This window comes from Muntiacus reevesi, chromosome 3, assembly GCF_963930625.1.
Source record: "Muntiacus reevesi chromosome 3, mMunRee1.1, whole genome shotgun sequence".
In the NCBI taxonomy this organism is placed as follows: domain Eukaryota; kingdom Metazoa; phylum Chordata; class Mammalia; order Artiodactyla; family Cervidae; genus Muntiacus; species Muntiacus reevesi.
The window spans coordinates 99,799,625-99,812,822 of NC_089251.1; the positions used below are offsets into that span (position 1 = coordinate 99,799,625).

General features: G+C 43.1%; 1 protein-coding gene across 1 annotated transcript in view; it reads right to left on the reverse strand.

Moving 5' to 3' along the window:
* The window catches only part of BUB1 (BUB1 mitotic checkpoint serine/threonine kinase), a 34,517-nt gene extending 21,707 nt beyond the window's left edge, over positions 1-12,810 (reverse strand). Inside the window, exons 1-9 of the mRNA XM_065929828.1 lie at positions 12,679-12,810; positions 7,527-7,586; positions 7,306-7,444; positions 6,046-6,242; positions 5,063-5,106; positions 4,294-4,394; positions 2,781-2,833; positions 2,503-2,687; positions 1,106-1,257 (exon numbers count right to left, since the gene is read on the reverse strand). Coding sequence (XP_065785900.1) covers positions 1,106-1,257; positions 2,503-2,687; positions 2,781-2,833; positions 4,294-4,394; positions 5,063-5,106; positions 6,046-6,242; positions 7,306-7,444; positions 7,527-7,586; positions 12,679-12,704 — 957 coding nt within the window. The 5' untranslated portion in view covers positions 12,705-12,810. The remainder of the gene's footprint in view (positions 1-1,105; positions 1,258-2,502; positions 2,688-2,780; positions 2,834-4,293; positions 4,395-5,062; positions 5,107-6,045; positions 6,243-7,305; positions 7,445-7,526; positions 7,587-12,678) is intronic.
* Between the last annotated feature and the right edge of the window lie 388 nt (positions 12,811-13,198).

Genomic DNA, 13,198 nt, shown 5'->3' on the forward strand with positions numbered 1-13,198 from the left:
GGAATGACCAAGAAAACTATTGACCAAAGCAAAGAGATGGTTATTTCAGAAATGGATTTTTTATATATTAAGAATTCAGTCTATGATAAAGATACTTTAAGGGCTTCCCCGGTGGCTCAGCGGTAAACAATCTACCTGCAATTCAGGAGATGCAAGTTTGATCCCTGGGTGGGGAAGATCTCCATTTGGAGAAGGGAATGGATACCCACCCCAGTACTCTTGCCTGGGAAGTCCCATGGATAGAGGAGTCTGGCGGGCTACGGTCCTTAGGTTTGCAAAGAGTTGGACACGACTGAAGTGACTGAGCGTGCACAAAGGTATTCTAAACCAATAGGGAAAGGCTGAGCTGGTAAATAAATGACTGAGGGACGACTAGAGAGCCATTGGAAAACACATCCTCAGACCACTCATACAGAAGTAAGTTCATTAAGAAAGGCTTCTGGTTAAAGACACAAACATGTGCTTTATCATCCACATCCTCCCAAAACCTCACTAAAATGACAGTAAAGGAATCCTGACACCTCAAATAGCAGTCGTAGGAGGTGATCTCCAGAGAAGCGCAGAATCTTGAACGTGTCTCAGAATGGAAGTGAAGGTGGAGCTTAAAACAGGAATGTGGTCACAGTAAGTCTATAGGAAAAGCAAGCTCTGAGACCCATTCCTGCAGGTGTTGCCAGCTTCTCAATACAAATTAATCATTATATTTGAATTTTCATTCTGTAACAGTCATTGTACCTCTCCTAAACAAAGAAAATCAGAAAAAGGACTATATACACTAATATATAAACACACACACACAAACATACTACACATTCTCTTCTGTAACTTCCCTTCTCATTTCACACTGTGAGTGTTTCTGGGCTGGTACTGAGAAATCCAGTGTCCCTCTGACTCCTGGCTCTTTAAACGTGACTTCCATCCTTGCTGGAAGTGTGTTGGATTGTCGTTCCCACCAGTTCTTGGTGAGGGGGAGGGGGGAATAACTTGGAAAGCTAGTAGCTAAACTGACATCAGAATTAACTCTAAAAATAGAGCATGGAAGGGACAAACAGAAGCAGAGATCACTGCAGTGAGCGTGGGAAGCGACGGGGAGGAGCCCACACACCTCAGATGTCCCCCGGGAAGAGGGCAGGTTCTCCTGCGACAACTCCACCACTTGGTGCAACTTCTTATGAAGCTCATCCATTTTCTGTTTTAATAGTTGTTCTTCCAAAGCATTTGCTTCTTTCCTTTTCATATAATGCCTCTCTTCATTTACTTTAGGAAAGACAAAATATAGTTTGAACGTGAGATTTAAACTCAGGTCAACAGAGGAATCCGTGCAAAATCAGCAAAAGGTTATCTTTAAGATGGCAACTATTTTTTACTAGTCTTTTCCCAAGAGTATTAGGTTTTTAGAACTGAAATACTATCTACTTTTCAATTATAATTTTTACCTATCCTCAGCACAATTACCTTTGAGTTCAGGGTGCCTAAGTTATAAAAATGTACACGATGAGCAACAAAAATATTTGGTAATAGCATGGTATGACACTAAGAACTTTTAACAATCACAGCTGTGCAAATCATTTGAAAACGGAACTTTTAACAATCACAGCTGTGCAAATCATTTGAAAACGGAAGTGTTTTTAAAAGATAGACGGTTCTCGGTGCTTCCCAAGAAGGAGCAAGAGTACAGTGCACTGAAAGGTCAGTAGGTCAAGGACACTGCTGTCGGTCCCATTTCCAGCAACTGGTCAACATAACCACATCACAGACCAATCACACTGTCCAGCTCAGACTGTGGCATCTGTGCAAGGCACAAGAGTGTCACCTGACTGTCCTCTCGGGTGTTAACCAAACGAGAAACAATGAATAAACAAAAACTGGCCAACATGGGGGCACAGCACAAATAGTCAGATGGTGTCGAAGTCCTGAGAGGAACGGAGGTTCATTTTCCTCTGAGGTTCATGTTGTTACAGCAAACACGTGCTGCAACACTGGAGTGCCGACGTTGTTGTTAACATTCAGTTTCCCTGCAGAATCGTGATCCCCTGAACGGCACAGCCATGAATAACACAGCACTCTGATCAGAGGGCTCCTGAATGTCTTACTCATAATAGCTGCAGGCTTTGAAAAATCTCTTTTCAACTCCAGCTCTTAATTAATCCTTTACAGTATAAATAACTGACCCGGGGGTTTAGAATTGCTAGATACAGAAGCTCAAATCCATACAGATGTTATTTGAAAGCTTAAAAATACCTACAGCACTGGCATGGACATCTCCTTTAGTGCTGTTTCAGCTCTAAGCTTTGCTGTCAAGACATCAATTTAGGCTTTGGACAAACGTGATTGCTACACTGGTATTTAACAAAGGTTTTCAGGCTTCTGATGGAATGAGCTAGAGATTTTTTTTCTTGAGATTCTTTCAACACAGTAAATTATCTACTACAAATGTATTTACTCAGAGATGAGAATCATGTTAAGTGACTTAGGCTATCTCAAATTTAAGACTGCAAGTACCCCATTGTTCATGCTTTCTCCGTAGATTGTACTTCTGGGCTCTCAGCTCTTCAAAGGAAAACTCCGATTCTCCACGAATAAGCTTCTCCTTGCAATACATAACAACTTGCTGAACATCAGCGTTGTCTGCCACGGATGGGTGTGCAGAATATCCTGATTTAGAAATTGTGACCACCCTTTGTTCCCTGAAACGGGGGAAAATACATCATTTATGACAGTGTACTGAAACGGCTCTGGAAGGAAAGTCAGTAACAGACGAAGGCACTGATTATACTTGCATGTTCGACCCTTTATCACCAGCTGCAGGTGTTGCTCCAGAAAGTTGTGGACCCTAAGAAGACAGAAGAGAAACACAAATAATCACTTATCTGAGAAGAATCCATCATCCAGGTGACTGCAGAAAACAATATGAAAACACTTGAGGGGTCTCTGAATCATCAAGTAGATTTATATGTGCTCTTTCAAGTTACCATTAATAGCTGAAGCCTTGGTTTGCATGATCACTTTTATGATAGGTTTTACAACTAGAGTCCAATAAGAAAGTGTCTGGACCTGTGGGTGTTGTTCCAATAAGAGAGACCCACATAGTCTAGGGGCTGAGCCACAGGGCCTAAATGTAATGAGATTAATATTCCAAATAGCTACATTAGAAAAAAAACTGTTAACATTTTCTCCTGGTACTGCTCTCTGCTCAGGAGTCCCCAGTGCCAGCATCCCGTCACTAGACAAGTATTTGCTGGATATCTCATCCGTGTCATGTCAGCTCCTGAGCTAAGGTCCTGGGAAGTGACTGTGGACAGGATCCATCTCTGCTGCCTAGACGCCTAGAGCTGGGGCAGCAGGAAACAAAGAAGATGGCATGCGTGAGGAGGATGTAAGTTGGGATAATGTGAGTGTCTGTCAAAGCTGGAATTCATAGTCTCCTTCTAGGAATGTGTTATATCAATGAGACTTAACACGTGTGTCCCTGGAACAGAGGCAGTGCCATAGCACTTCGCTTAGAGCAGGTCCACAGCCAACTCTGAACGAGCACTGGTACCCTGAGGAGGGAAGATGCTGGGAGAAAGGAGAGAACGTGCACATGCAGATGAGTCATTAGGGCAGGAGAGTTGCCCGGCCCCTGCCAAGGCAAGCAAGGGTCTAGTTACTTATTGGTTGGTGGCAGACATGGACAGCTGTCATCTGAGGGCCTCTGCTGTCTCATTGAAATAGTGAGTTTGCCAATTCCTGACAAAGAGGGTAGATGTAGTCAGGCCCCAAGTTTGAGGAGAGTAAAAAGAAGGTAAAAAGATTATCATTTGGCATTATTGAGTAGAAAAGGAAACACAGGCAATGTGGAAAACATAAAGTGTGAACAGAGAAATAAGAAGCATAATTGCCAGGAAATAGAAAAGCTCTGATTGAGGTGACAGTTCCAAGATCAGAGCATTTGAAGTAGGCTCAGGTGTCTGCAGATGGGTGTGACCCAAGCTAGAGAATCCTGAGCCAGGGAAGGGAGCCCCGCAGAGCAAAGAGGGACAGAGGCTGCTGGGGGGCGAAGACAGGAGGTGTCACCAGGTCAGACGAGTACAGTAAGTTACGGTCAGAGTGAGTGATTTTCCATTTAATACTGGAAGTGGGCAGTGGTGGGTGATGACAGGCCCAGAAAGGCACCACAGCAGAGGTGGCTGACGTGGAGGTCAGTCTAGGGAGACAAGGGCAAAGAAACGAGCTGCCCAAGGGACACGAATGGCAGGCGGGCTACCATGCAACCCTGCCCAGTTTCCACGCAACTACAACTGCTATTATTACCTGATTCTTAGAAATGCAGGCTGAGTTACTTCCTGGATTTGATTTTGATGTTACCATTTGATTTAAAATCTGAGCATCATGCAGAGGTTCTGACGTTCTCACTATGACACGAAATGCATGAAATAAAAAGAAATAAGGGTAAAACCACATTAAATGAACACAATACAAATACATTCCCCTGATCTTTCAATAAGTAGCACTGAAAAATGAACTCATTCACACTATCTCAAAAACATAATTAAAACACCTTATAAATAAAAGTAATGTTGTAGAAACAATTTTCTAATAAATTCAAAACACCCAAGGAAGTCCCTGAAAGAAATGTAAACTCTAGCTAATTTAAAAAACAGGATAAGATAGTCGATGCTTAATGCTGAAATGTAATCTTTATTTCTTAAAAAAAGAAAAACAAAACTCCATTTCTTTAAAAGTTGCATCAAATACATTTAATTCAGAACAGATGTGCTCCAGAATAAGTATCGTCACTCAATTTGGGGTAATTTTTACTTTTTGAAAATCCTAAAAATACAATGAAATTAACAAACTTTTTTGTTTTTTTTGGTGAGTTTTTCTTTTAAAGTGCTAAGACAGAGTCCCTGCTATGCAGGTCTATGAAGCAGGCATTATTATTATCAGAGGGTCTTTCCCGTTACCTAAGATAATATAATCAATAAATACAGGATGGATTTGTTTTTTAACGGAAAAAAGGCAGTGCAAATCAGAGACTAAGTTACTGATACTTTGGATATTTTAGAAAGCGTTATTTTACCTTGAGTAGGCAAATGGGTTTCAGTGAGGCGTGCCTGAAACATCCTAAAAGACAACAGTAAAGGCATCAATCAATACAGATTACAATTCACAGTTTAATATGCATTTATATTAGAGTGAAAACTAAACATGATAGCTTACTGTGATCTAATAAAGACTGAGGTTAAGAGAGATTGCAAAGTTGAATTTTAGATTTGCTTCAAAATTAAGAAAAAAGAACCCTGGGCTTATTTTCATACCCAACGCACTTGCATTAGAAAAATTCCTCCTTTTGCCTCATTTATGTCAGTATTTTATAAATTCACATAACAAATGTACCCTCCTCTGTGGGTATCAACACCCACATGTTGCAACATGCGCATACTGTAGGCTTTTGCTGGTGGCTCAGCAGTAAAGAATCCACCTGCAATGCAGCAGACTTCGAACCCAGGTCGAGAAGATCCCTTGAAGATGGAAATGGCAACTCACTCCATTATTCTTGCTCAGAAAATCCCTTGGACAGAGAAGCCCGGTGGGCTACAGTCCATGGGGTCACAAAGAATCGGACATGACTGAGTGACTCAGTACGCACCATGTGCTGGTCTTTGTGGAAAAAAAATGTTGGAAAGAAATGCTCCATTCTAGAACAATGAAATTATGACACTGCTCTGGGACAGACTTCACAACCACTTTTTAAGTGGTATAAAAGCCCATAATTTCTTAAGAGCAGTATAAAGCTCAGCACATACAACCAGACATACAGGACAATTTACTACGTAATATACAGACTCTAAGGCACATACACAGGCATCAGAAAAGACACTGGAAGGAAGTGCTCAAAAATATTAATGGTAGTATTTCTGGACAGTTTTTCTTTACACTAATTCCACATTTTCCCCAATGAGAAGCATTTCCCTGTACAAACATAACAATAAAAATCTTTACAGAGCAAACCACTACCTTTCAAGGTAGGCATCACTGTGTGGAGTCTCACTGTCAAACTACCTGTACTGTTGTTGCAGCAGCTCTCGAGGTTCAGCCTGGTTCTGAATTCCTCTCCGAAAAATGGCACTGGCATGCTGCCGCTCCCCCTGGCCTTCCAGATGCCCGGCCCAGGCTATGTACAGAGGAGCTGCCTGGGTTCCGATGCCGTGGTGGTACAGAAACTCAAAAAACTGGTGAAGGTCACTGTTGCACTCGGCCTGCAGAAATCCAAAGCAGATAGATGTGAGAGAAGGGCCGTGCCAGGCTCGGTGTGGCCCCCAGTCCAAACCACACTCAGCGGTCGTCTTCACGGAGGCAGCACAGGGGAAGGCCTGTGTGGTTCTCTGATGGCAAGCCTCAAAGTCAGCTCATCCCCTTCCCTGAAATTCAGCATCCCCCACTATTTTCCAAGACAGTAGGTTCTGTGCCGTAATATTAATACATAAAGTTGTACTCATTCAAATTCCACAGGGTGTGTCTAATACTCACATTTTGAAGCTTAGTAAAGACAGATAACAAATTCCTGTTTACTTTATCTATTCTATTCATGATTTTATGACAACTCATGCCCCAAGCCTTTATTTCAAGGTTGAACAGATCCAACCTTTGAAAGCCTAACCTGAGGCAGCCTTTTCTTTTAAGCCCTAAATTTCATTTCTGAGAGTTAATATTTTCTTAATTATTCACAATGGATTTAATTTACTCCCAGGAACCCTCTTTAGTACCAGGGAGTGCTAAAGCACCTGTTTATCTACTCTTCCCTGAACACACTTCTCAGCCAACAAACCTTCTTTTCAAGGTTTCTACCTTGTAAAGTAAAAGTGTTAGTCGGTCACTTTAGTCCAACTCTTTGTGACCCCATGGACTGTAGCCTGTCAGGCTCCTCTGTCCATGGGATTTCCCAGGCAAGAGTACTGGAGTGGGTAGCCATTTCCTTCTCCAGATCTTCATGACCCAGGGATCGAACTCAGGTTTCCTGAATTGCAGACGGACTCTATAGCACCTGAGCCACCAGGGAAGCCCGGTTTCTACCTTCTGTTGTCACATTTCAGACTTTACAGAGAAGGAGGATTTTAAAATTCAATCACGGATTCCACAATACAGAAGTCAAAAGGTTGTAAAATACAAGTCTTTGGCCATACAACTTTAAAAAAAAAAGTTATGACTTAGAAACATAAGGAATCAAATAAAAAACAGCCAAAAATGATCCTAAAATCTAGGGTAAAAAGCAAAAGTACAACATGATTGGGGATGTGATTATACCTCTGAAAGTATACTTACAAATTTTAGACAATAATTAATGAATCTTGGGTCATTGTGATATCTCTTCTTATCTAAAAATTCCTTCATTAGATGCTCTAATAAAGTTGTTAAGTATTCTTTATTCTCAGGAAAATTCTCTTCTACCCATTGCATGTAACTAGAAAAAATACAGATAGCATTAATTTTTCCGGGCAGCATATAGTTTGTTTACAGAAAAAATAAATAAACGAAATGCTAACCTTTCCCATTCACCAAGTGGGTCATCACCCTTGTAGCTCTGCATATGGGCTTCAAACATTCTACAACAGAGAAAAATAGGTACATGGGATTATTAGGAATACTTCCTGAAAGCAAAAGTTATATTTCATATTTATCATGAATATACCTTAAAATAGAAATCTGAAACACCAATTCCAAAGCTATAATAAAAATGAAAACAGTATTCACTCAGAAGTCAGAAACTCAAAAGCAGCCAGTGTTTTTTTCGGAAGAAAGCAAGATGCAAGGCCGCGGAGGTAGCTCTACAGGAAGCAGCTGTTAACAAAGGGTCTCCAAGTGGCAAATTTCTTTGTTATGCCTTTTACTATTAGGTGGCTCCGTGGTAAAGAATCTGCCTGCCAAGCAGGAGATGTGGATTCGATTCCTGGGTTGGGAAGATCCCATAGAGAAGGAAACGGCAACACACTCCAGCATGATAGCCTGGGAAATCCAATGGACAGAGTAGCCTGAAAAGTTCCATGGGGTCGCAAAGAGTCAGGCATGACTTAATGAATAAACAACAGCATATTGAGGCATACAGGTGAAGTTAAAGTCTCCTAGTAATGTTCAACTCTTTGTGAATCCATGGACTATATGGTCCATGGAATTCTCCAGGACAGAATGCAGGAGTGTGTAGCCGTCTCCCTCTCCAGGGGATCCCCCCCACCCAGGGATCGAACCCAGATCTCCTGCATTGCAGGCCATTTCCTTACTGTCTGAGCTACCAGGGAAGTCCAAGAAATAGGAATCTACTTCTCTGTGCTTCCGTGTGATCTAGAGATGTATATGATATTTATTCCGTTTTTTAAATTACACATGTCTATCTTACCCATCAAAATAAAACAAATTGTTGTAGGTCTCTTTGAGCTATTTTTTTCCCACGTTCAGTTCAGTTCAGTCACTCAGTCATGTCTGACTCTTTGCGGCCCCACGGAATGCAGCACGCCAGGCCTCCCTATCCATAACCAATTCCTGGACTTCGTCCAAACCCATGTCCAGTGAGTCGGTGAGGCCATCCAGGCATCGTCTCCTCTGCCCTCAATCTTTCCCAGCATCAGGGTCTTTTTGGGTGAATCTGCTCTTCGCATCAGGTGGCCGAGGTGTTGGAGTTTCGGCTTCAACATCAGTACTTCCAATGAAAACCCAGGACTGATGTCCTTTGGGATGGACTGGTTGGATCTCCTCGCAGTCCAGGGGACTCTCAAGAGTCTTCTCCAACACCATAGTTCAAAAGCATCAGTTCTTTGGTGCTCAGCTTTCTTTATAGTCTAACTCACATCTATACATGACCACTGGAAAAACCATGGCCTTGACTGGATGGACCTTTGTTGGCAAAGTAATGTCTGTTTTTTAATATGCTATCAGGTTGATCAAAACTTTCCTTCCAAGGAGTAAGCGTCTTTTGATTTCATGGCTGCAGTCATGGCTGCAGTCTTTTGATTTCATGGCTGCAGTGATTTTGGAGCCCCCCAAAATAAAATCAGCCACTGTTTCCCTATTTGCCATGAAGTGGTGGGACCGGATGTCATGATATTGGTTTTCCAAGTGATGAGCTTTAAGCCAACATTTTCACTCTCCTTCATTTTCATCAAGAGGCTCTTTGGTTCTTCTTCACTTTCTGCCATAGGGGTGGTGTCGTCTGCATGTCTGGGGTTGTTGATGTTTCTCCCAGCAGTCTTGAGTCCAGCTTGTGCTTCCTCCAGCCCAGCGTTTCTCATGGTGTACTCTGCATGTGGGTTGGATAGGCAGGGTGACAATATGCAGCCTTGATGTGCTCCCTTTCCTGTTTGGAACCAGTCACTTGTTCCATGTCCAGTTCTGACTGTTGCTTCCTGACCTGCATACAGGTTTCTCAGGAGGCAGGTCGAGTGGTCTGGTATTCCCAACTCTTTCAGAATTTTCCACAGTTTATTGTGATCCACACAGTCAAAGGCTTTGGCATAGTCAATAAAGCAGAAATAGATGTTAAAAAAAAACAAAAAAAACAAAAAAAACAAAAAAAACCCCCAAAAAACCACAAAAGGTCTCCAGTTTCAATGTCACTGCCGCCACGAGGGCACTAGAACTTTGCTGCTCCTCCTTCCAACACTGGGACCCCGGTGTGGCGTCGACCCGGACCCCTCGCCTTGCTGCTTAGGAGCTCGGCTGGAGATCTGAAGAGAGCTCTTGAAAGGTGCATGACAGCCCAGGGTTAGTCACTCAGTTGTGTCCGACTCTTTGCAACCCCATGGACTGCAGCCTGCCAGCCTTCTTTGTCCATGGGGTTCTCCAGGCAAGAATACTGGAGTGGGTTGCCATGCCCTTCTCCAGGGGATCATCCCAAGCCATGGATCAAACCTGAGTCTCCTGTATTGCAAGAAGATTTTTGACCACCTGAGTCACCAGGGAAGCGCGTGATAGCCCAGGGTCCCACAGATCGGGACTTCCAGGATATAGTTTGCTTTCTGGGCCTCAATGGGACATGAGGTTCCTGAGGGAGACCACCCATGACAATGCTCAGAAGTCAGCGGCTGGAGCTCCCTGAGAACTTGCACCGACTTCTGCATACTCAGCCACAGCTTAAAAATAAACCAGCCAAGCCAAGAAAGTTCTCCAAGAGGCCCCAGGTGCTAGCAGGATAAAGAAACCAACAAAAAGAAATCTGTAAAATAAGAACGCAGAGGGGGAAAACAAACAAACCCAAAAGACAGAGGGGGTAAGAGTGTGACAGGACTTCCTGTCTTCAGGTAGGGTGGTCAGGGAAAGCCTGCCTCTCTGAGAGGGTAACCTTTGACAGGGCCAGAACCAAGCAGCTGAGTTAGGAGAAAGGTGAGGGGTGACAAGATCTAATGTGTGTGTTAAAACTGTCTCTAAGTGATGAAGCGGGTGGGGGATGAGAACAGTTACGGAGCTATTGCAGAGTCCCAACCAGTATGGGAACTGTTCAAATGTGGAACTGGGGTGTTTTGGAGAAAGAGACAATGAGACTTGCGGATGGGACTGAATATTGGGTAAGAGAGAGAGCCAAAGTAAGGAAGACTTTCAGGTTTCTATCAGAGAAGTTTGATGATTTTTTCGAGGGGAAAAAAAAAGTAATATTTTCTTCTAGCTGTCACCTCACAGTACAAATGAAATCAAAGTTTCTTGTGACTCAAAATCCAGAAGCCACAAAAGAAAAAGCTAGGCAAGTGGACTACTTATAAATAAAAAGCTTCTCTATGTCAAATAAACAAAACAAGCAGAGTTAAGAAAGAAATGCTAAACGGGGATGAGCTTCTAGAAATTGGGGCAAAAAAAACAAACCCAATCCAATTTAAGAAATGAACGGAAGGTATTTCACAGAAAAATACTCAGCCTCTCTCAGGAGAGAAATTTGCCTCACTGAGATAACTTCTCATCTACCAGACTCCAAAAATATGACAACAATGTAGAGGGGAAGTAATGGAAAAAGACACACTTCCAACTTGCTTGGAGGTGGGAGTGTGCTCAATCCCTGCCAAGGGAACTGGTAATAATATCACCAGAATTACAGACGGATTTCCTTTTGATCTAGCAAACCCACTCCTGGGAATCTAGAGGACAGATACATGAAAAGCACCATGGGTATAAGATTTTTCACCATGGCACTATTCGTAATAGCAAAGAAGGTCCATAATCCAAGTGTCCATCAAACCAAGTGTCCTTTTTCAGGTCAGTTATGGTACATGAAATATCATGAAGTTGTAAAAAGAATGAAAAAAGAATTTATGGAATGATAGACTGAAATCTCCAAGGAGAGCATTAAGCAAAAAAAAAAAGCAGTGCATATGCTCTGCTACTTTTTATGTTTAATAAAGGTAGGAGTTGTACACATACGGATATATGTACATACATATGTTCATATTATAAATATTTACATTCTTGAAAAATAAACTAAAAAAATGGTTACATACAAGGCATTGGGAGAGCCGTCAGATAAAGATCTCAGTGAACACTTTCCTAAATCTTTTTTAACCACATAAACATAGTATTTACTTTTAAAAGTTAAAAAATATTACTACATCTTGAAACTCCCTCTTGTGCATCATAGCAGATAAGTTCCCACAATTTATAAGCAGTATAAAAGTTCCTAGTTTAAGTTATGAAATAACTTTCTCCTGAAACATGAACTAGGCTGCCCAAAGTAAAATGCCCATCTGATCCCAATCACACTTCCCCAGTAATATAGTCTAAATACACTACAAAGCAACACGAAAACACTCAGCGCATTAGTGCAAATCAGCCTTTGGAAAGTCAAAATAAGGTCAGAAATATCTGGTTTCTATTTTAAAATGGGGGTAGAGGAGTCTGTAAAATTGAAATCCTTTGCAGTCTGGGCTACAGAAAAAGTCTGAAGGCAGAGTTAAGGATCTGAGTCTTTTGATCCTAGAAAGTTATATTACACTGGTGTTAATAAAACTAACCAGTTTTACTTTCTGTAGCACAAGATTTAACTATTTTAAATGCGTTTGAAACAGTCTGGATAAATCACCTAAGTCATAAAAAGCAAAGGCATGGGAATTTTAAAAATTGTTAGCAGGTGAACATAAATGACAAACAGCGGAACATTCTTCCCCTTAAAGTGCACATTACTCAACGATTCTAATAATTGTGGGATTATGGGATAGTGCAATTTTAAGTTTTTTCCCTTTCTAGAATTTTAAAATAAGTGGTTTCGAAAATTTCTCACGAAACCTACATGCAAGTGTTAGTTTTTTGGGGGGTTAGACACTTTACTTCCACCGAGGCGATCTGCCCAGGGGAGAATTCCTTACAATCAAGGACCTCTGGCGGCCTCAATTTCATCCAAATCCCTCCCCAAACTGCCACTCTAGCGGCAGCTCGGTCAAAGGCCCGGGGTCTCAGCAGAGAGTCCCGGCTACACTGTGCTCCATCTTACCACGACCCCCGAGTGGCCCGCAGCCCAGCCGGGGAGGCAAGGGGGTAGTGAGGCAGGGAGGGGACAAATTCCAGGCCCAAGGAAAGGGGCGGGAAGGCCAAGGGAGGCAGGTCTGGGGCTGGCCAGGGACCTGCATACCACTAGGCCCGAACTCAGGTACCCCAGCCCCCTGGCGGCCTCCAGCCCGGGATCACGCCCCCGCACACCCCTCTCCCTCCCCCCAGACCCACACTTACTGAAAAACATTTTCCGGGTTATCCATGGCGAGAGGACCCAGGCCAGCAGCAGTCCCAACTTCGCCGTTGGGTAGCAGCCGCCCCCAAGTCGAATCTCCCGCGCAGCCTCAGTCGCCGCAACGACCGTTTCCAAGGCGCCTGGCCATTGGCCTCGGCTGCAAACGAGCTGGCCAATCGCCTGGGCCGTTGCCTGGAGACCAAGGTCCGCCTCCCTCCGGTGCGCCGGCCCCTCCTTTCACTTCCCGCAAACCAGTTGAATCCAAAGCGCAAGCTGAGCGGAGGGCGGGCTAGGTTTCAGGGTGCGGCGTGACCGGGACCACCTAGTTTGGCCCAGGAGGAGGGAATGAGTTTCTTCCTTGGCCGTCCAAGCTGCAGCTGGCTTACAAAATTACATCACCCTGGGGAAGGCATCCTGGGAGAAAAATAGTTTCTCGAGGTTGAAAAAATTGCGCCGCTTCGACGTTTTGCTTACATATATAAACCAGAGTCGTTATGCCCGGTTTATGGAAAGAAGAAAAAT